Here is a 23,773-nt window from a genome sequence, read left to right as displayed (position 1 = left end):
TAAATAAATAAATAAATAAATAAATAAATAAATAAATAAACTGCAGCTCGGCAGCCGACAATTCTAGGTTACGCCGTACCCAAAGATGGATTACTCCCCGATCCAGCCAAACTTCGGGCCATCGCCGAATTCCCTAAGCCAACATCCGTCAAAGAATTGCGCTGTTTCATAGGTATCTGCTCCTCCTCCAGACGATACATTCCCAATTTCGCCGCCATCATATCGCCCCTGAAGAAGCTAGTACTAAAAAGCAACGGGCCTACACAAAGCTCCGCCATTTCCAAACACCTCGGCCGATTGTGGGCCATTACGACGCGACAGCCCCTACCGAGCTGTACACAGATGCCAGCGGTGTTGGCCTCGGCGCTGTGCTTGCCCAGTGCCATCAAGGGCTTTTTGAGTATGTCCTGGCTTATGCATGTCGTACGCTTACGAAAGCTGAGACCTATTACACTGTGACCGAAAAAGAATGCCTGACCATCATCTGCGCTCTCACCAAGTTCAGGCCTTATTTGTTCGACCGTCCACTTGATGTAGTCACGGACCACCGTGCGCTATGCTGGCTGTCGTCCTTGAAAGATCCTTCAGGCCGCCTTGCCCGGTGGGCAATTCGCCTGCAGGACTACGATATCCGCGTGGTGTAATGCAGCGGACACCAACATTCTGATGCCGACGCCCTCTCGCGCTATCATGTGCCTGACGATAACGCCTACTGCTCACTATCCCACTTTACCGTTTCTTCGCTCGACCTTACCACCATCGCGTCTGAGCAGCGCAAGGACCATTGGATTGCGTCCCTTATAGCCTAGCTTTCTGGTCCATCAGCACAACTGAGCGCTTGCTTGTTGCGTCGGCAAGCTCACCATTTCGCCATTCGCGACAACCTACTACATCGACGCAATTATAACGCCAACTGGCACCACTGGTTATTAGATGAAGCTCGCAGACTGCGTTCAGAGATCTGCGCAGCTTTCCACTCCGAACCACAGTGTGCAACTCGGGAGTGTTAAAACCTACCAGCGCCTTCTACAGCAGTAATACTGCCGAGGGAGGCATCGCTACGCTCAGAAGTTCGTTCGCTCTTGCCCCAATTGACAGGGCCGGAAATCTTCACCCCCGTTTCTAGCCAGCCATGTCGCAACCTTTACATTGCCCTACCCGGCTGTTTGGGCCCGTGGGCATCGATATGTATGGGCCCCTCCCCCTGACATCGGCTGGAAACCACTGGGCCATTGTGGCAGTCGACCATCTCACGCGATACGCCGAAACTGCCGCCCTCCCGGCAGCTACAGCGCGTCATGTTGCCTCCTTCCTGCTTAGTCCATTCATCCTGCGTCATGGGCCACCTCAGTAACTGCTCAGTGATCGCAGACGTGTCTTGATGTGCGAAGTAGTTGAAGTCATTCTTAATGGGGGGGACGTTGTTCATCGTACAACTACCGCGTATCATCTTCATATGGCTTACGGAACGCTTCAACCGTATGCTCGGCGACATGCTTGCCATGTACGTCATTTCTGACCACACAAATTGGGACGTCATTCCGCCGTTCACGGCCTACGTGTGGAACACCGCTGCTCAGAGCACCACCAGATTTTCACCCTTTTTCTTACTGTTCGGTCACCACCCGTCGCATACCATCGACACAATTCTACCACACCGACCGAATGCATCTGAATGCGCGCCCATTTGCGCCACGGCAAGACATGCTGAAGAGTACCGCGATCTCGCTCGGCCCTTTAGCTCCATTCATCAAGAGCGCTAGAAGAGCACTCGCGGTGACACAATTTCTGCGCCCACCTTCTTTCCTAGTGCGCTTGTGTGGCTCTCGGTTCCTTCCGCTGCACATCATCTCTTTTGAAAACTACTACTCATGTAGGAAGGGCCCGACCGTGTCGTCGAAGCCGCATCCCCCATCAACTACGTGATCGAACCCGTTGAACCGTCTTCGGACATGCGCCGTCGTGGACGAGACATTGTCAACGTAGAGTGCCTCAAGCCGTACTATGATCCGCTCATAGTTAGGAGATGTTAGGTCACCGGACGGCTCCCTCTTCGTTTCCGGGGGTAATTGTAGCGAAGTAGAGGGACGCTATAGTGGGCCGTACTCTCCAGCGCCTTTCTGGTGCGTCAATCTCTCCAGCACTCTTGCAGGGGGGAACGCCGCTCGTGCTGGGAGTCCATGCCCAGCTCTATAACGGTTAGCCCCAAAGGACGGTGACTAATAAACGCCTTTACGAAACAAATAAATAAATGAATACAATTTCAAACGCGCCCCTTGCGTTTGCCGTGACTGTTAGTGAAATCGCCAGCGTTCTCGCCTTGGAAGCCCGTGAAAAACGACGAAGCGTGGTCTAACTTATCCACGCATTTTAATAACGCTCGTAGCATCAGCCGCAGTGCGCCTTGAACTGCCAGGCATGTATTCTTGGCAGTTTTAGTCCCTCCGCATTTGCGCCTTTTAAAAAGGCGAGATGGAACAGCCGCGGCAGGCATAACCAAAGCGAGGCGGCTAGAAGCTACCGCTTGCCTATCACGTGACGAGGGCTTATCTTTCTTTTGTATTTTCTATGACTAGTCTTCGAGATTCTAACCTGTCCTTGCCTCCTAGTTTGTTTCCGACCTTCATGCGCGTGGCCAATGTTGGAGGGCGTGTGATCGAGCGTACACTAAGCGATATGGGCTCTTCCATCCAGATAACACATATTTTTTATTCTTCTATTGCAGTGTGCTTCTTCTTTCCGTACGCGGTTGTCTTGGTAGCGGTGGGGGTTCCTATGGCCGCCTTCGAGATGCTGATTGGACAGTTCCGCGGAAAGGGATGCCTTGAGATCTGGACCTGCGTCCCAGTCGGCAAAGGTATGTGCTGTGGAGGAAACACGAATAAAAACACTGTAGGCCCCGACGTATGTTAGCCTGAAAGTAAATATAAATTAGCAACGTTCAAGAAGCCCAGGTGGCCGAATTGACGCGGATCGCTCCTCTGCTGTGCACCTCATGATGTTTTTGCGCGTAAAGCCTGCAAATTGTTGCTTACAACATTTGGGTTGGTTTTTCTTTCAACAGGCGTAATTTACGAGTACATTGTTACCACTGCCCTTCTTTATTTATGTAAAATGACTTGAAGGTCTTGCTACGGTGAACAGAACGTTGCATCTTGTTTTCTCGAAGCTTGTTTTACTCTTGTGAATATTTGGTGTTGTACATTTTTATTTTTCTATTTTTTTAATGTTCGCCACAACACCATATGGCGATTTCAGTGTGCAAGAATTAAGAAATAAAATGGGAATGACTAGACAGATATGACCTTGCGCTGCGATGTGGGGCCTTGATGTGTGGCATTTCTCTTTGTGCCTTGCAATCGTTCTTTCAACAACGGTTATTTTTGCGACTACAGTGCTGCTTAACTACAAGCGTCCATAAAGCAGCTCGTGTATGATTTGTGTTCCACATTTCAAACTGACCCCAGTGCCTTTGACTTGTTGCAGGCATCGGCATGGCAATGCTGCTGAAGACGTTCGTGATCTGCGCGTACAAGGCGTTCGAGAACGCGTGCACCTTCTTCTACTTCCTGCAGACATTCCAAGATGAGCTTCCTTGGAGTCACTGCTACACCTGGTGGGGCGCCTCGGACCTCAACTGCCGGGAGAGGAAGCTCAACGAGACGGTCGGTTTAGCTCGAGCTTCCTTAATCATGCATTTTAAAGCCACAATTTCTTGCTGAGTTCCAGGCACTTCTTCGTGCGAATCTGGCCTCAAATGCGGAATGCTACAGACTCATGATTCGACGAGAGGCATAGAACACCCTTTGTCGCGTGCAAGCCAGTGGGTTGAGACGCTTGCTGCCTTTGGACCCGTAGTTACACTAGAAGAGACTGTAGCCCTAGAAACACTATGAGTGCAACACGACAGTATGAATATATGCAATATGTACTGCAAGTAACTATGGTGTATGTAATATCGAGCCGGTCTACAATTTGCAGCAAATAAAATAATTTGTTTGTATAACACGCTGTTCTTAAATACTAAATTATATACCCTGAAAATAACACTTCATATTGACACGCATAAGTTTTTATCTTTCTTCGGTCACCGCCCTTTTCACCAGCTAGGCAATCTTAAACGTTATCGCTTGGCGCAGGACGCTCTTGCATGTATGAGAAGTTTCCCGAATGTTATTGACAGTTTTATCCGTTGGTTATTGTCGCAAACCTTTCGTAATCTGATTGTGTGCGCAACTCAATTTGTGCAGTACTTTTTGGAGGCCCTGCGAGCTCCAGCGATGACACTGAAAGCTTCGACGAATCATGTATAAAACCCGACGCGCTTGACCAACGGATGAGATTTTAGACGATCGCCGACTCTGCTCGCCGCTATCGTTGGGTTTGAGTGTTATTTGTTTTGCTGGGAGCAATTGAGCCGAGTAAAGAGGCCAAATCAGAATCCAGTAATTTTATGACGGAAAAATATTGCATTACAGTCATTCGAACTACCGCCAAATTCCGTCCGAACCTTTATGGCAGGTCCTTCAAAGTGATAAGCAACCACCGCTTTTCACCGCCTAAGACAATTTTAACGTTATCACTCGGCACAAGACGCGCCAACATGTATTGGAAGTTTGTCAAATGTTATAGATAGTTCTGTACGTTGGCTGTTGTCACGAAACCTTTCGTAATCTAATTTTATGCGTCACGTGACTAGTGTAATATACTTTCTGTACTAATAAAAAGTTATATTTGTAACACACAATTATGACACTGTGTCGGTCTTCATCGTCCCTGCCATGTGACAGTACGCGCACACACATAGCTTATGAGCCAATAACAACAGCAATGCTTCGGTTTACGTAAATTTATACTTGAGATATTCTGTCTCCCCCGCGTCAACGGCGGCGAACTGCATTGCACAGCATTGCCGATTTACTACGGTGTCTCAGTGACCGCGAGGGATGAGAATATTATTCCTAAAATACACATATTCCTTATTCTTTATTTTATGAAAAGAAAGCACAAATACAAACTTGAACTATGATCTAGAATAAGTCGTTCGCTTGTAGCACACGAAATATATTTACTTTGTAGGAGAGTCGTTAGGTTCTGAACGCGAAGTAAGCGAAAATTTCTTGAGGCGTTGTATTCGTGCCACTACGCTTCTATTCGGCCATCACCGGTAAAATGACGCGCGTCGTCACTGTGCTTGAAAGTACCCTCTGCCGCATCGCAAGTTCTGAATCACACTGCGAGTACGATACGGACATGCAAGAGCAGTGGATCTCTCGCAGCGCCAGTGCCAGCTTGCCAAGGAGAAGGTGTACATCAAGACCCAGGAGCCTCACTACGACCCTGGCAAGAACGCCACCGTGTTCACCTTGTGCGGAAAAGTCGTCACGGCGTCCTACGTCGACGCCATGAACCTGTCGGACTGCTTGGACCCGCGGGGTTATTCCGAGAACGCCTTCTTTCTGTGAGTTACACGTTCGTTGTGGAAGCAACCGTAATTCTGCCAATTCCAAGATCTGCGGTGGGAAGCACCTCACAGCGCGCAAGCGAACGTAAGATGTAGATGCACACAATTAAAAAACTAGGCGTTTGATTAAGCCGAGATACCTTTACGCAAGAGGGCACGGCTTAGAAAAGTAGTAGGACAAGCTTATGCCTATACGGGAAATGCCTAGGGTATGTCCACGCTGTCCAAATCCTTCACAAGTGTGAAAACGTAATAATTAAGCTAATCAGGGAAGCAGATGCCTTCAAACTGTGATTCATTTCAAGATTAGGTGAAATATACTGGATAACACACAAGGAATTTTATGTAGAAATTTACCCAGAACACTACATCACCGACCTATAATTTGCAGATGATGTTCCGTTGAGTAACACTGCAAATAAAAAATACAAAGATCTTTAATTGACACTGTGTAAAAGTACGTTGGAGGCTTCCTGTGCGAAAAATATAGATATATAGTATTGTTCAGTAGCCCGCTAGACAGCCACAATCGTTTGTGATAGGTTGCCAGCACTTTGAAACTGTGAATGAGTAGCCTTACATATGTGATGTAATCCGAAATTCTGTCATCACGAGAAACAAATCTCACGATTACTAAAGATGTCCTGGTATACTTGCGGCTGGAGTGCTTAAGCAAAGATGAGTGGCCTAATACAAATAATGTCAGGGGCTCACGCATTCGGGCAAATGCGTATAAATGGTTACGTCGGAATTACTGGGCGGGGACTTCGTAGAGTAAGCATATTCCGGCTAAGCACCCACTTTACTCTGCTGTAGTTAGACCTAAGCAATTTCTCAAGCTTTACATTTGCTGCACTGGTAAGCGTTTACAATGCAGCAGTCGCCTTGATGGCAGTTAATGGCGTGCCCCTTTACACCGTCGGTCATTGTAGCCCATTATACCTCTTTTAGTTAGCATTACGTAGGAAACAACGTACGGGTGGTGGCTCCAGCTGTTATGGCTGTTCGATTCCCTGCCCTCTGCATAGGATTCATCGACGTAGTCAGTACTTTAGGTAGGCAAAATTGAATAGCATGAGATGATTGCACACATCGTATTTCTTTGTTATATTGTATCTCGTTTTACCTGCGCTGCAGGATTTGTGATTGCGACGCCTTTGTTTTTTTATTTTCAGGGAATGCGATCTGGAGACGCCTGTTGTATTTATTAGCAAGGAGAAGGCATAACATCGTGAATATCGTGGCTGCTCAGCGTTTTGAAAAGCTGTAATGATAAATTTTCTTTCTTTTTCTCCAACTCAATAGTCGAACATGTGCGCAAGAGAAATTGTGAGAGCATAGATTCGCTCAGCAATAACGTTCCGCCATGGCCAACGATGGGTCGCACCAAACCCAACGCAAATATAGGTCGTAGCGACGCTTCCACAGAAGCCCATACGTTCAAAACATGGCGGTTCATCGGTGGTTCATGGGGTTAGCGCCATCTGTACCAAGAGGGCACACTTCTGGCGGAAGAAAAAGTATTGGGAAGACATTTCCGACAGGGCGCGAAATTTGTTTGGGTGACCTGCCATTATAGCTGTATATTGAAATTCCCCGCCATTCTACTTGATGGGCATTTCGAGCTTTCAGCGTGCAAAGCGATGCAGGAATAGTTCAGCCATACTGGTGTCGAAATCGCACCCCTGCAAAGAACATACTTTCTTTGTAGGCCGACGAAAGCTTTAGGCGTAGAGTGCTGGTCCTATCGTAGGACAGCAAGCCCGTTGGCCAGTGCAGTCTCGCGAAAAGAACTAAATTATGTGGCAGTCGTAACACTATTTTTGACTGAACAGGTAAAGAAACAATAAAGCTACTCGCGTCACGAAATTCAGACAAACCTCGACAATTTTACGAGCGTGCCTTTCTGCACTCAGAGAGTGCTGTATTGCATTGCAAGTGATAGCGGCTTAGCGGCGTCAACTGACACGTGGCCATCGTCCATCGTACTTACGATGGAAGCTGAAAATTATTTATTGATAATAATAAACTAAAATAGAGTATTCTGTTCTTTACTCGTCATGCATATGAAAAACTGAAAGGTGTTTTATTTGCAATGAAAGAATCTAACTCTCTCTCCCTTTAATTAGAGACCGCTGTTTTCTTTCCTAGTATTCGTTTCCTGCAAAGAAGTGGCGCTTCAATCGCTGCTCCCCCCCGCAGGGGCGTCTGCGTCAGCAGGCGTTTGGTGTGTTGCGACACCACGGACCCGAGCACACGAGGGTTGGACCCTCCCGCGTGTAGCCGTGCGCGGCTTAGCCGTGTCCGGGGAAAAGGGGATCCTGGGGGTTGAGCCAATGCCGGGTGTTTGGACCTTTACGGCCCCTCGGCGGCGGCAACACACCCCTTTGGCCTCGGCTTCACGTAGACGGCACCCCCGGACTGACCCACCCGGGGGAAATCGGTAGTTGCCTTTTCCTGTCTCTCACTCTCCCTCCAACCTTCGTCTTTCTCTTACTTTTTCATCTTTCCTGTCTCCTCCTAGCTTCCGTTTACTTCCAATTTTCCAGGCAGCAAGGGTTAACCTTGTGTGAATAACCAACCTAGGTTATCTCATATTTGGTTATAGTGATAACGTACAGCTGGCGTTTGCAGGACCTGTTCTTACAGTCCCTGTAGCGTCCCCTTGTAGGACTCCACGGTGGGTGGCTGGCGTTATTGCCGAAAATTCAATCCCTTTATGGCAACCTCTTTCCCTCCGCTTCCTGATCGCCCTCACAAAAGAGGGCGCACCGATGAAGTTTTCCAGTTCCTTGGACGTCAAAGACCAAACTTCCCACGTTACCATGTCATCCACTCAGAACAATCCGACAAACAAGTACGAAACATTTCCCCTTTTCTAGTTTCCAGGTCCTTAACTGATATCCTTGGCCCAGGCTACAAGGTATCAAGGCTGGCAAGTGGTGATCTCTTGTTAGAGCTCCATGATCAGAAACAGTACGAAAAGTTGCCCAGTTTAGTATCATTTGGAGATGTTCCACTAACAGTAACTCCACACCGCACTCTCAACACCACCCATGGCGTTGTCTCGGATGACGATTTGCTCCAACTAACAGAGGCTGAGCTCCTGGAGGGCTTCAGTGATCAGAATGTCGTCAATGTGAGAAGAATTAAGATAAGAAGGGATGGAAAAGAAATTCAAACAAAGCACCTGATACTCACATTCGGTTCAAGTATTCTGCCCGAGTCTGTAGAGGCCGGGTACATCAAGCTCCGTGTCAGGCCATATGTGCCAAATCCCCTAAGATGCTTCAAATGCCAGCGTTTTGGCCACAGCTCGCAGAGCTGCCGAGGCCGCCAAACATGCGCCAAATGCAGTGCCCTTGAACACGCCACTGAAGCTTGTGCAAACATTCTCCACTGTGTAAACTGTGATGGGGAGCACGCCGCGTACTTGCGGTCGTGCCCATCGTGGAAAAAGGAAAAGGAAATTGTAACAATAAAAGTAAAGGAAAATATAAGTTTCAAGGAGGCACGTAGGCGGGTATCGTACCTGCCCAGGAAAACCTTTGCCGATGTGGCGCGTCAGGGGGCAGCGTCACAACGGCCTCCGGCGGCTGTCCGACCCACAGTCAGTGAGTCGCCAGTCACGCCATCTGCCCCCACGGTGGTTGCAGCTAGCGCTGCTCCGCCAACAGAGCAGACGGAGCCATCGACCCCGAAGGTGGGCGCAGCCGAGGCTGCCCCAACCTCCGAGGCCCCCTCCAGCGCTGGCAACGGCCAGCGCAGCCAAATCCCTCTGGGAGCCCCATCGACCTCCGGGCTGGTGGGCGCAGGGGTCTTGCCCTCCAAGGCGGGACTCCCTCTGAAAACCTCTCGCTCGCAAGAGCGCTTGTCCGGCGCCTCACACGAGGCAATGGACACTACACCTGTCCCCAAGGCGCACCAAGCGCCTAAGGAGCGTCGAGAATCGCTCGAACGCTCCAAAAAGAACAAAACACCTATTACAGGGCCTCGAAAGGGCTGTGTAATCTAAGGCATCTTTCCGTTTCCGTACACACAGCACTAATTTACATTAAATATGGACACACAAATCATACAATGGAACGTCAGAGGTCTCCTTAGAAACCTTGATGATGTACAAGAACTGATCCACCAACACAATCCAAAAGTGCTGTGTTTACAGGAAACACATTTAAAATCCAAAAACACAAACTTTCTCCGACAGTACATAACTTTTCGCAAAGATCGCGATGATGCCGTCGCATCATCGGGCGGTGTCACCATTGTTATCCATAAGAGCATTCCATGTCAACTTTTACAGCTACAAACGCCTCTCGAAGCAGTGGCGGTTCGAGCTGTTCTCCTAAACAAACTCATCACCATTAGCTCTCCTTACATACCACCACATTACAAATTAACGAAACATGAATTCCAATCCTTTATAGATCAATTACCAGAACCTTATGTTGTTCTTGGCGATTTCAATGCGCACAACTCCCTATGGGGCGACTCTCGTATCGATGCGCGAGGTCGTCTCGTTGAACAGCTCCTTTTTTCTTCCGGTGCGTGTCTGCTTAATAAGAAGGCACCCACATATTACTGTCTTGCCAACAAAACCTTTTCTTCAATTGATCTGAGCATAGTTTCCCCGTCCATACTGCCTGAACTCGAATGGGAAGTTACTAACAATCCTTACGGAAGCGACCACTTCCCCATACTATTAAGAACACTTAAACAAAACGAATACCCACCACAGGCTCCTAGGTGGAAGATTGACACAGCAGACTGGGAGAAATTCCGAACCCTCACTAGCATAACATGCGATGACATGTCCTCGTTATAAATTGATGCTGCTGTGGATTACTTTACAGCCTTCATTATAGATGCCGCATCTAAATGCATACGTGAAGTAAGTGGCTTGGCGTGCAAACGGCGTGTCCCGTGGTGGAACGACGATTGTAGGATCGCTCGTAAAAATCAGAACAGGGCGTGGGGGTTGCTACGCGCTTCTCCCACTGCGGAGAATCTTAGCAATTTTAAAAAAGTAAAATCCCAAGGCAGGCGAACCCGCCGACAGGCCAGACGAGAAAGTTGGCAGAAGTTCCTATCGAGTATTAACTCGTTCAGAGATGAGGCCAAAGCCTGGAAAAGGGTCAATAGGATAAGAGGGCGACAAGCATATGCACTCCCTTTGGTAAACACAGAAGGCGATACCCTACAAGATCAGGCGGACTCACTTGGGGAGCACTTTGAGAGTGTGTCAAGTGCCAACCATTACTCACAATCCTTTCTGAAATATAAACATATAGAAGAATGTAAGCCACTCATGAGAAAATGTCAGCAGTATGAACCATACAACTGCCCTTTTAGCATTGCCGAGTTGAGAGCTGCCTTGAGCGCATGCAAGAGCTCTGCACCGGGATCTGACAGGATCATGTATGAAATGATCAAAAACTTACATAAAGACACCCAAGTTACACTAGTCACAATTTACAACACCATTTGGTCTGCGGGATACCTCCCGACTGCGTGGAAAGAAGCCATTGTGATCCCGGTTTTGAAACAAGGCAAAGATCCTTCCTCAGTGGCAAGTTACCGCCCGATAGCCCTGACAAGTTGCCTTTGTAAGGTATTTGAAAAAATGATCAATCGCCGTCTCGTGCATCTCCTAGAGTCCAGTAAAATGCTTGACCCATTTCAGTGTGGTTTTCGGGAAGGGCGATCTACAACCGACCATCTTGTGCGCATCGAAGCGAGCATTCGCGATGCCTTCGTGCACAAGCAATCTTTCCTATCTGTATTTCTGGATATGGAAAAAGCTTACGACACAACCTGGCGGTACGGAATCCTGCGCGATCTTTCCGCGCTAGGTATCCGCGGCAATATGTTAAATATTATAGAGAGCTACCTAGAGAACCGTACATTTCGAGTGAAAATAGGTCCTGCACTGTCGCGTACATTCATACAGGAAACTGGGGTACCCCAGGGTGGCACTCAGCTGCACGCTCTTTGTCGTCAAAATGAACACGCTTCGTGCATCTTTACCACCAGTTATTTTCTATTCCGTATACGTAGACGATATACAAATAGGCTTCAAATCCTGCAACCTCACAGTATGCGAAAGACAGGTACAGCAAGGCTTGAACAAGGTTTCTAAGTGGGCAGACCAAAACGGATTCAAAGTCAACCCCCCCAAAAGTTCTTGTGTTCTCTTCACAAGAAAGAGAGGCCTGGTCCCAGATCCTTGTGTAGAACTGGGCGGACAACAAATTCCTGTAAACAAAGATCACAAATTTCTTGGTGTTATACTTGACTCCAGGCTCACTTTCATTCCTCACTTAAAACATCTTAAAGAAAAATGTCTTAGAACAATGAACTTACTTAAAATCCTATCCCACACAACGTGGGGTAGCGACAGACAGTGTTTGTTGAATATTTACAAGAGCCTTGTTCGATCACGGTTAGATTATGGTGCCGTAGCATATCACTCTGCCGCACCGAGCGCACTTAAGATGTTAGACCCCGTTCACCATCTGGGTATCCGTTTGGCCACTGGCGCATTTAGGACAAGCCCTGTTGAAAGCCTATATGTAGAGTCAGATGAGTGGCCACTCCATCTTCAGAGAACAAACATCAGCTTAACATATTTTCTCAAGGTTCGCTCTAATAAGGAACATCCGTGTTTCACAACCGCTAACGACTTGACGTGTGAAACACTTTTTCATAACAGACCCTCTATGAGACTTCCTTTCTCACTGCGTGCAAGAGAACTTTGCACGGAAATGGATGTCCCAGTTCTCGAGCAACGCTTAATGCCTCCAGCTAAGCTAGTACCACCCTGGGAGTGGCAGCTGATAGAGTGTGACACATCCTTTATAGAGGTTACTAAACATGCGCCAGAGACACATATCAAAATGCATTTCTTGGAGCTCCAGCACAAGTACTCGTGCGCAGAGTTTTACACAGAGGCTTCTAAGTCGCATGCCGGGGTGTCCTACGCAGCCATTGGTCCATCCTTCTCGGAATCCGGTGTACTGCACCCTGAAACAAGTATATTTACGGCTGAGGCGCATGCACTATTGTTGGCTGTGAAACATATCAGAAAATCAAATATTCAAAAGACAATTTTATTTACAGACTCCCTAAGTGTCGTAAAAGCCTTGAAGTCACACTGTAAACACAGAAACCCCGTAATAACTGAGCTCTATTCCATTCTCTGTAGAGCGTATATGTCTAACCAGCATGTCATTATATGCTGGGTGCCCGGACATAGGGGCATTGAGGGTAACGTTCTAGCGGACCAGATGGCCACATCCATTTCATTGCATGCAGTTAGTCCTACTGCTTCGGTCCCTGTCACAGATCTGAAACCTTTCTGAAGAAGAAAACTGCGAAACCACTGGCAACGTATGTGGGACGCAGAAGTAAATAACAAACTGCACGTGATAAAACCACAGTTAGGTTCTTGGCCCCCCGTAACAAAATCACGGCGAACAGATGTCCTATTCTGTCGCCTGAGAATAGGACACACATTTGGCACGCATAACTTTCTACTCACTGAAAATGATCCTCCAACCTGCGGTAGATGCGGGGAGAGGCTGGCCGTCCTCCACGTCCTCCTGGAGTGTCTGGCAGCCGAATCTGAAAGAAGAAAACATTTTTCCCTAGCATACCGGCAGCACATCCCCCTACATCCCGTAATGCTACTCGGTCCAGAACCTTTATTTGACACCAACACAGTCCTAAGTTTTCTGAAAGATGTTGTCTTGCATGTTTTTAGCCCCACGTGTTCGTAGCGGGTCCTCTCTTCAGAGGATGCCGCTGTGATAGCTCTTTCGTATAGCACGCGCCTCTAGGCCCTTGTGTTTCAAGGGCTCCGGTGAGGCAGCAGTGCTCCAGGTAATTTTACTATCTCATATATCTTTTATTCTGCATCATTCTTTTACGATGGATTTTAATGTTCAAAGTATTCGTCATGAGTCATCGCCATAATTTTATAGCACGTAGATTTTACGCACTTTACAGCGACTATTTTTAGGCCAATTTACAGCCAAGTCACATCTTCCATAGTACATCAACATTAACACTTGTCATGGCGCTCTTTGGCCAAACCTGGCCCTTGCGCCACTAAACACAACACATCATCAATCGCTGCTCCCATAGCCACCCTGGTTGATGTCGGTGACAATTTGTTATGAACCGCCTTTCGCCGGAAGCTTTGCGACCTATTTGGATCGACATTGCCAAATCTAAGGAGCCGCATGTTCTTGGTCAAGCGCTAGTTCAGTGGAGCGCCAATGGCGGCTTTTTTTTTTATTTCGGCATCAAAAATTCCTACCTTTTCAAGGTTTTTGTGACTAATCCACTCATTCATCAAACGCCTGAAGGTTGTCATGTATCCGCGCTACCTTAAGGTAGGCGTTAATTCCTTATTTTAGAATTTATAAAATTTGTTCGCTGAATTATCGCATTGCTCACAAAGTTTGGCTTTATCTCCCAGCACGGTTTTAATAACTATTCTCGGGCGGCACAACTGTTACGTTAACTAGAAACCGATATATTACCACGACGAAAATATTGAAAACAAACTTACGAGGGAATATCAGGAATTATTTGCCCTTGTTTTTTATTAAGCAAGATAACGTACATACAGGTAATTAAAACATACGTACGGTTCTACGTACATTAAAATCGGTTCAGGCATTTGACTCATCGCAGTACCAAATATGAGATGCCCCTGTCGTCAGTCAGCTACCCACGCGGCCTCCCCGAACGTTTATTGTCATGCAACTCTTCACGGCTTTTCCTGAACTCAACATCACCACCTCACACTTCTCAAAGCGAGACATCACTCCTCATGAGTGGGCTGCATTTGCCTGTGGGTGTCGGGGTGCGTTCGTCGCTTGCTCCATAGAAACGAATTACGCTAGGTTGCACGTACTCTGTGGACGTGCGAAGTACAACCGCCGTCTTCAACAACTGACAGCAACGCCGTGCCCCGTGGCTACCTGCGGATAAGTCCGGGCCGTTCCAAGAATGGTGCACTGCTGGGAATGAACATGTTGACTTCGCATTTAGAGCCATAATTTAGCTGAAAAAAATTATGCAGATCTCACGAACTGTGGAATTCGATGTAAGCCAAGCGTCATCAATGTTTTCGCGTCACTTGGATGTCAGTTGGTTAAAGAGACATGGTATCGTGTGAAAAGGATTACACATCCCACCAGTCAAGCAGCGCGATGGTATCTGACTTGTCTTTTGTCATCCGACGCCTGCATTTGGTTTATTTGATGACCATTCCCTGTGTATTTAATGCTCTCCTGCACTACACGTGTATCTTACCTCAAATTTATATTGATAAGTATGCGGTGTCTGCCACAGAACGCACTTAGTCTAGCGACCACTATGTTTCGGTATGAAGGTTGCAAAATGTTGTGAGATTATATTCGCTTTAACAACTTCGCATTTTTGGAGTCCTGGCGACTTTGTAGTGACTAAGTTAATGAGTAGATGGCCACTGAACTGTCCTGGCAAAATTTCTCAATATAACTTGCCCAAGAACAGTGCCTCAACGCCATTTGATCTCAAGTGAGATTCTGCACCTCCAGTTCTCAATATACTTCTGAAGACACACGAAAGAGTTTATTGCTTACCGATCTGTGCGCATCAAAGCTGCTTTTATAGGTAATGCAGGACATTGAGGCCTCACATCGTTTAAGACTCTTTACTTGACACCGCAGGAAATAATGTAAAGATGTTCAGTTTTTAAAGAAATATAAGGAGGACTTTTGAGAGGAATTAAAATAAACAAACGAAAATTTTCTGAGCGAGCATCACCATTTTCGTTTGACAACTGTTCGCTGAAATTGCAGTGTTTTCTGGGCCGTGACGCGGCGAATTTTCCAGAAAGACCCGTTTCATTCTGTAGTCTTCAATAACATGTTCGCGCGAGATAAAGCGTTGATCAGCAAAGCTCGGTTATGGCTTCCTGATCTAGAATTTCTTGATTATGCTGAAATTGTTGCAATTGGTTGAAATAAAAACGAAAAAAAAATAACGATAGTGCAAGCGCGCACCTTTATTTAAGAGGCGCGGCGTTCTTCTGCAAATTGTTTCCTCTCAGGACAAACACAATGTCTTTCCAGGCATGGCATGCTCAAGGTGACCAGTGGCATCGACGAATTCGGCGGCATTCGCTGGGAGCTGCTCGTGTGCTACATCTTCACCTGGTTCTTCATCTTCGTCTGCACGGCGCAGGGAGTCGCTGCAGTCGGACGGGTGCGGTGTCTGGTTCTAATGTGTTACTGTTTAGAGCGCACGCTTAATTTCCCCGTGGGGTTACGTTTTCTCCGCATGCAGTCTTCGCGGACTAGCAGTTGCGTCATCAGTACGATCTAAAAGACAAAATGTTGAAGGACGCTTAAACTTCGCCTTTAAGAGTGCAATGCCTATAGCATTCAGAGATCTCCGACTGCTTCTCACGCTTCTCGGCAACTGCACCTTATGTAACCATTAAGTTTACTGCGAAACGTTGTCGGCGAATGCTTTGCAAGAAGGCGATCTCTCTGGTAGAAACACTGCCTCTTGTGTGGGCCAATCCCACAGGTGGTACAATCCGCGACTAAAGAATTACATTAGCTTCAGGTTTCTGTCGTTGTTTCGCACTTTTAATATTTATGTCTGAGAAGAATTAGCATTTAGTGCATGCGCTGTCGGCTTTTGTTTCGTGACATTTTTATAGGCTGTCATTCTCAAATTTCCTAGGAATAACTTTGTCAAGAACGTAAGACAAGGTTTCAGTAACATTGGGATTAGAAAGGTGCGGCAATATAACCCGCTTATACCGCATGTCATGCGGCAAAACGTGGCATATGCATACACCTAAATATATACGACAGTTTTCGCTCACGGACAACTGTGTCAACGCCGTCACCGGATTTTCTGCGACACGAGGTCTTTAACGCTGTTGCCTTGGAACTTTCACAGATACGTGGTAATCCGAGCGGCTCACATATCTAAGGCACCGAAGCTGTATTAGGGAGTTATCGCGTGCTTCAGTCTAAGGGTCTGTTTTGCCAAGATTTTGCAAACGCGTCATTGTAACCAAGTTGTGTATGAAAAATTTATGCGTGGCTCCGCTATCGCAAACAGCAGAGACCGGTGAATCTGCGGCAAGGCTAGTAAAGTAGTGAGAACCGCACACAAGACACACGAGCGCCGGCAACGCGTCCCTACGGCGTCCGCCAAAGGCGTATACTATGGCGACCGCGATTCGCGTGGCCAGCGCCGTAGTGGACGCCGGGGTTGTCTCCACTATGTACGGAGCGGACATCGAGGCACCCTAGCAGCGGCTGGAGAAGAACTGACCTCCTCCCTCGCCTGACCCTTCCCTGCCTCGCACGCCACAGGAGAGGACCCGCATCCAGGTCACGTTCCTCGCTCGCGTGAGCAGCGCTCCTTCTCCGCTAGGCTCCACCCACCCTCGTCGCGTCGCAATGCTCCGCGATGCTATTTTTACTCTCTGTTTTCACTATCTCTCAGCTCTCTTTCCCAGATTGGCGAAGCTGCTAATGTCAAAAGAAACCCAACGAGGTTCTAGCAGCTCTATTGTAAAACTTGCGCTTTTACTTTAAAATCAATTAAAAGCAGCCCAGGGCCCGAACGTACTCATAAGAACTGATAATTCAACTTAGCCATAAGTTTCAGACGTGCCACTCACGAAATGGTTCTTGATTTCTGCCTTTAGTGTAATACTTGCAACGCCGAGCCAGTAAAACGTGACGCTATAAACAAAAATACTGGCAGAACTTATCCAACGATGGATGCCGTCGTTAGTACGACTAGATAAAAGATGATATAGCGACGCACCATTTTACAAGCCCCAAAACGTGTAAGCAGCGGAACCCACCTCTTGCACTTCTGACGGTACGTGCTACGTCATCTAGCGGAGGCGCTGGGAACTTCGCGCGGCGCGGGTTCAACTTTGCTGAGCATCGGAGAACACATGGAGGATCTCTTTTGTGATTGAACAGCGCCACATATCAAGTGCCACGTACCCATTGATTTAAGAAGGCGTCACAAAGCTTCATTGAAGAGCGGGACATACGCCGTTCCGTGCAGTCAGTGACCCAAGTTGTCCCGAACGTTGGTTGGCCCGTTGGTTGGAAAGTTGGCCCGGAAGTTCCCTCACCACAGGACCCCGATGCGTTACGAGTTAGATCATGGAATGCCCAGCGCACCAATTTGGCGGGAGAGCAGTTAGATCGACCTAGAAAGACAGACAGACAGACAGACAGACAGACAGACAGACAGACAGACAGACTGGCCCAATTAAGAGTGTCAGGCCCCCTAATAACGATGATCGCATTAAATATAGGGATTACTGACTAAAATTGTGCAAAGCTCACTCAATTCAAGGGGCGTATGCCCCCGGCAACTTTTTAATTGAGTTTAACATTCTGTGGTTACTCCACGTACTTTCTGGTGTTAATCTGATTCTGTTTTCACGCCCAGTGGCCAAGATTGTCAAGCTTCGTTGAATAGGTATCTGCTCATCGACGGCATGCCATCGTGTTCGTTCATCGTCATTCCAAGCTTCGTCATCCGACTCTGGCCATTCCGTCGCCAAGCCATTGTTGTCCTGCAGTCATCACTGTCCAATTGTCGTCATGCCATTGTTGTCACGCTTCCATCGCACCATGCTTATCATTGTAGAAACACCGTCTCATTGTCGTCGTGTCGTTGTCATACCGCTTTCTTCCTATGGAAATCATTCCTCCAGTCGTCATTTCATTGTACTCATGCTGTGTAGTTGTTGACTCGTGATTACACCGTTGTTGTCACGCCATTGCCGTCATACAGTCGTCACGTCATCGCCGTGCATTAGTCATGTCATCGTCATCACAGACTTGTCGTGATCCTATTGTCTGCTTGGCATCGTTGTAAAAATAAAATATGGGGCTTTGTGTGCCAAAACCATGATATCATTATGAGGCACGCCGTACTGAGAGACTCCAAAATAATTTGCTCCACCTGGGGCTCCTTAAAATGCACCTAAACCTAATACACAGATGTTTTCGCAATTCGTCTCCATCGAAATGCAGCCTCCGTGGCCGGGATTTGATCGCGTGACCTCGTGATTAGCTGCCCAACGCCATAGCCACTAAGCAACCACGGCGGGTCACGCCATCGTTGTAGCTGTGTCGCCGTCATACAGTCGTAGGCAAGCCGTAATGGTCATGGCCAACCTTGGCGCGCAAATGTCATAGCAAATCGGGCCAAGTACAGATACATTGTAATTCGCCTATGTAGTCGCAGAAATGGTAATGTCAGGACCACTGCAGTTTATAAATAAAGCTCACTTAAGCAATGTGATGTGTCTCTACATTATTTGAATGCAATCCCGTTATTGTCCACAGTCACGAATTCTGCCGCAATTTATGATATGCGTTGATATAGTAAGTGTCTGAGAAAATTCGCCTCTCCGACGTAGGCTGCACTGCCGGCGGTTTTTGTTTTATATTTGACAACCTCCAGGCGGCCTTACTCGGGCGTTCGTCGGCTTTTACTGTCGCCACACGAAAACTGATATGGAACTCCTGCTAATCGCCTGGCTGAAATACTAAAATTTACTCGCGGGTATCGATTTCGTGGCAACACTTTCAGAGAGGTGTTGATGATATTTTCTTTATGAACGAGATGATGCGTGAGGCAGGAGTTTTGCCGGAGGTTTCCAGAATTTTTTCGTTTAGAGAAAGATCGCTGCAATCCATAGTCGAATTGTGAGCAACGGAATTCACTGTTTTTCTGTATCGAAGCGAAAAATATAACGTGAAAAATTTAAGATCAATTGCGATATTTGTCACCAGTGCCATTCCTGTGGTTAGTCATATATCTGCCATTTGGATGCGCGATACCCAAGCGCTCCATCACTTCCGTTTCGATAGTTGGAGTGTACAGCTAAACCTACCATAGCGCATTCGTAGTAGGGCAGCTGGCTTCGCCTCTGGTGTACAATAGGTCCGTAAAGGCGGAAATATGAAATCCAATATTTTTGATTTTAAGTACTGATCCTTGTATACCGCAAAGCTTGCATCCCGTCTTCTATTCTACGCCCAGCTTTTGCGCAGTCATTGCGGAAGCGCAGGGACTCGGTCGAACATCGCCTTCTGCTTCTCCGTCTGCTGGCGCAGATATCTGCAGTGATGGGCTTCCTGCCAGCGTGTCTCATGGTCGCCGTGGCGGCGAGAGCCCTCTACCTACCAGGAGCTCGGAGCTCGGTGTGGGAGCAGTTCAAGCCGCGGTGGAGCTGCCTGTGGGACAGCAAGGTATGCGCTGAATTATTCTGCCCTCGCTGGATTACAGGCAGAACGTTTTCTTTACGGTCGTATTAACGCGATAGCGTTAAGGACCCCTTGTCGCAGAAAATCCGGCGTCAGTGTCTGCGCTGGCGGCGACCTCACTATGAGAAAAATCATCCCGATCCACGCAGGCCCTCCGTGCGGCGGGTAGGCGTAACTGAGCTAATTGAATTTCTCAAAGTAAAATGCGTTCGAAACTTCGTAAAGTACGACTTACTCACCACCTACAGAAATGATAGTGTCGGATTGTAATTTGAATATACGAGAAAACATAATTCTGTTGCGCAGAAACTGAAACACAAACCCCTTTTCCAGCTGCCGTTTGACGTTTGTATTAGTAGGGGTATCGCGATCCGCTCGGTTCCTTGCAACACCATCCAGGTGGCTCTCGCCTTCGTGCATAGCTAGAGGCGACTGGAGGATTGGTGGAAGAAAAGTAGGGAAACGACGAAAGACGGAGACGTACAAAAGCACAGTTCGCAATAGGGGATCAGAAAATTTGGGCGTGACAGTTCATCGTGTTTTTTTTTTTCGCTTTTCATTGTTTAACCGAGGTAGGATATTAGGCAGTATATTAGCAAGAGCTTGGTGGCGCAACCCACCGCTCCGTTCCAAAGGGGACGCTCATAATATCTATCCATCCATCCATCCATCCATCCATCCATCCATCCATCCATCCATCCATCCATCCATCCATCCATCCACCCATCCATCCATCCATCCATCCATCCATCCATCCATCCATCCATCCATCCATCCATCCAGCTAAAACCCCTTGATAATTTGAAAGTAGCGACACTCTCCTCCTTGCGGCGCTCCTCACCCGCCGGCTGCGCACGACACGCTTTTTCTCCTGGGCTCCCGCGGACGCGCCGCCACAGCATTCTATGTAGGCGTGTTATTTTGGGCCATTTGCGCGCCCCAGTGGTGTTGAAAATTTTGAGCAATGCTCATAACAGCATCGATAATGCTGGAGGCAACGTTTATGAAGAAGTTGGTTTTTTCTTAAAGCCGTATGAGCGGGGCATCCTGATGTAAAAAGAGCTTTGAGGCGAGTTCTATACGTACTCCAGATAATATTTCTGCCACATGATGAGATGCTTTACTTTGTGCGTCTGATCAAGTATTGCTTGTGGCATATCGCTTTGTGTGGGGTTTATTGAGCGTCAGATCTCTGTTTCTAGGTCTCGTTGTGAGCTACAGAAATTATCACGTGACCGAAAGAAGGCCGGAAGCAGACCAAAGCATGTGCAGCCGTGTAAAGAGATGGTTACTGATTAGCAAAGTGAAATAATGATTGATTAGTGATTGGATTAAGGACGATTAAGGTGTATTAAGGAGAATTGAGGCGAATTAAATCGATGAAAGAGGATTAGGGTGAATGAAGGTGGATTAAGGTTCACTAGGGAGGAATATGGTGGATTAAAGTGAAAGAAGACGGAATTGGGTACACTAAGGTGGATTAGGGTGGATTAAGGTCTATGAAGGTGGATTAGGTTGCATGAAGGTTGATAAAGGTGCATTAAGGAGGATTGTGGTGGGCTGGGGTGCATTAAAGTGAATGAAGGAGGAACAGGGTGGATTAAGGAGAATTAAGGTGCATTAAGGAGGATTAGGTGGAAAAAAGTCTATGAAGGTGCATTAGAGGGAATGAAGGACGATTAAGGTCGATTAAGGAGAACTAAGGTGCATGAAGGGGGATTAGGGCGGATTAAGGTCGATCAAGGTGGTTTATGATGGATTAAAATGGATTAAGGGGGATTAAGACCGACTAAGGCGCACGATGGATTAGTCTGGATTAAGGTTTATTAGAGTAGACTTTACAACATTAATACTCCCCAATCCACCCTAATCATTGTTCATGCACATTAATCCTTCCTAATACATGCTAATCTACCCTAATTATTCTTCATACTCCTTCATCAACCCTAATTCACTTTAATCCATCCTAATCCACCTTAATGCTCCTTCATCCACCTTAATCGTCTTTTATACACCGTACTCCTCGTTCACGCACCTTAATCTAGTTTAATCCTGCCTAATACACTCTAATCCACTTCCATCACCCCTAATCCATCCTAATCGGTCTGAATCCTCCTTTATCAACGCCAATTAACCTTATTCTACCCTAATCGACCTTAATCCTCCTCCATCCACCTTAATCCTCCCTAATCCTTGTTCATGAACTGTAATCTATCATAATGTATCTTAACACTTTTTGATCAGCCCTAAACCACCTTAATCCACCCTAATCCGTTATAATACACACTAATCCTCGCTAATCCACTTTAATTCAATCACTAATGAGTCATTAATGAACTTGGCTAATCAGTCTCTTTACAGGGGTGGACACGGTTTGGGTCGCCTCTGGCCTTCCTTGGGTCACGTGATATTTTCTGTTCACAACGCGACCTTGAAATATAGAGAATTAAATGTTTTCGCCTTAAAACTAAACAAAACGCAATGTGGACTAGCTAGCGCTCATCACCTGCAATGTCACGGGTAGACTTGCCACTAATTTTATCAGGGTTCCACTCATTGTATCTGACTGACGCACAGATCGAAGTAGGCAAGAAACGATAGCTCCTCTACAGGCCGCTGTTTCAATTTTCAGTAAAACAGGCAACAAATCCTAACAATCGAGAAAAGTGCGATCGAGAATCTGTACCTTCGCCCATAATTGTTCACAGCGGATAGCAGAATCTATAGTTCTGCGTTTCCAACTGATTAACAGTTGGCGACGTGCGAGGTAATGGAGCCACCGCAGATTATTAAGTATACTGTGGACAACTGCATTTTCCTGCAACGTGCATATTGCCGCAACAAAAACGCTGGTGAGTAGGCGGAAGAATGAAAAAAAAAATGCTGCATCACAGGATGCTTTGCTACGAGCAATAAGAAAGACGCCTCCCCTCGCAAAAAACGCTGTTCTTTGTCGGAACAAAGTTCTTTCGGCCAATGTTATGCAGCCACTGCTTCCTGCAGAAGCCATCAGGCTTTCCTTGTGGTATCATCAAAACGGCATAACCACGTTCAGGCTTCTTACTGCAGTAATATGCGCAACGGCAGGGCATAGCGCTAGCACACAGACGAGAAAACACAGCGTACAACGTTCGCTACGCCGAGCTGAAGCGCCGAGCCAGCCTAGCTGAGGAGAAAAATGGCGCGAACGAAAAAGAAAAACACAAGCGAAATGCAAGAACCACGCGTTTCCATGGGCTACGGTAAGAAGACCAATCGTCGTGCAGAAAAACGGGGGCAAAACTGGCTGCAGCGGAGGGGGGAGAGGTCACGCAAGGGGTGAGAAGGAGGCGAGGAGGTCGCGCGGTGGCGGCATAGTTCAAAGAGTGGCGGTGCTTTCAAATTATCAAGGGATTTTATGCATAGCGTCCACCGCCCGCGTTTCCAGGAAAACATTAGGGTTACATATGCTGCAGTTGCCGGAAGCGTGGAACGCAGTCACGGGTCTTTGAATGCTATCGCGTTTCACTCTTAAAGGCGAAGCTTCAACTTATTCCAAATATTCTGTCTCTCAATCGGTGATTGTTAAAATACGTGGCTTTAACCTTTTCTAATAATACCGCCAGTCCTATATACTCAAATGAATGCTTTATTTATCGTTCTTTGAAAGAAAGGAGCAGTCACAAAAAGCTACTACAGCGAGTAACTTGACGGGATGGCTTGCCCTTTCTGATAACAGCAACGGGTAGTTCGCAAAACGAAACAGAGAACATATGGTACATATTACAAGGATAATTGAACTATTTAAACCGTACAACTGAGAGACAAGGTTTATGTCTTTCAAGCAATCTTAAGGGAGTACACTAAATTCTACAGAAATACATAACGCAACAGTGTATTATGTTAAAATATGAAACAGTTCATCAATGAAAAAAAATGCAAAGTACTGTAAAAAAATGGCTGTGGCTTAGCTAAGGTTAAGCCCAGGATGCGAAGCATACTAGCC

At 47.0% G+C, this 23,773-nt stretch overlaps 1 protein-coding gene across 1 annotated transcript in view; it reads left to right on the top strand.

Annotated features, from left to right (window-relative positions):
- Positions 1 to 23,773, top strand: part of LOC126524375 (sodium-dependent proline transporter-like) — an 80,770-nt gene that overhangs the window by 2,758 nt on the left and 54,239 nt on the right. Inside the window, exons 2-6 of the mRNA XM_072286974.1 lie at positions 2,726 to 2,857; positions 3,487 to 3,665; positions 5,280 to 5,461; positions 15,592 to 15,724; positions 19,639 to 19,773. Coding sequence (XP_072143075.1) covers positions 2,726 to 2,857; positions 3,487 to 3,665; positions 5,280 to 5,461; positions 15,592 to 15,724; positions 19,639 to 19,773 — 761 coding nt within the window. The remainder of the gene's footprint in view (positions 1 to 2,725; positions 2,858 to 3,486; positions 3,666 to 5,279; positions 5,462 to 15,591; positions 15,725 to 19,638; positions 19,774 to 23,773) is intronic.

Source organism: Dermacentor andersoni, chromosome 3 (assembly GCF_023375885.2).
Source record: "Dermacentor andersoni chromosome 3, qqDerAnde1_hic_scaffold, whole genome shotgun sequence".
Lineage (NCBI taxonomy): Eukaryota > Metazoa > Arthropoda > Arachnida > Ixodida > Ixodidae > Dermacentor > Dermacentor andersoni.
This window is presented reverse-complemented; position numbering and strand designations above follow the sequence as displayed.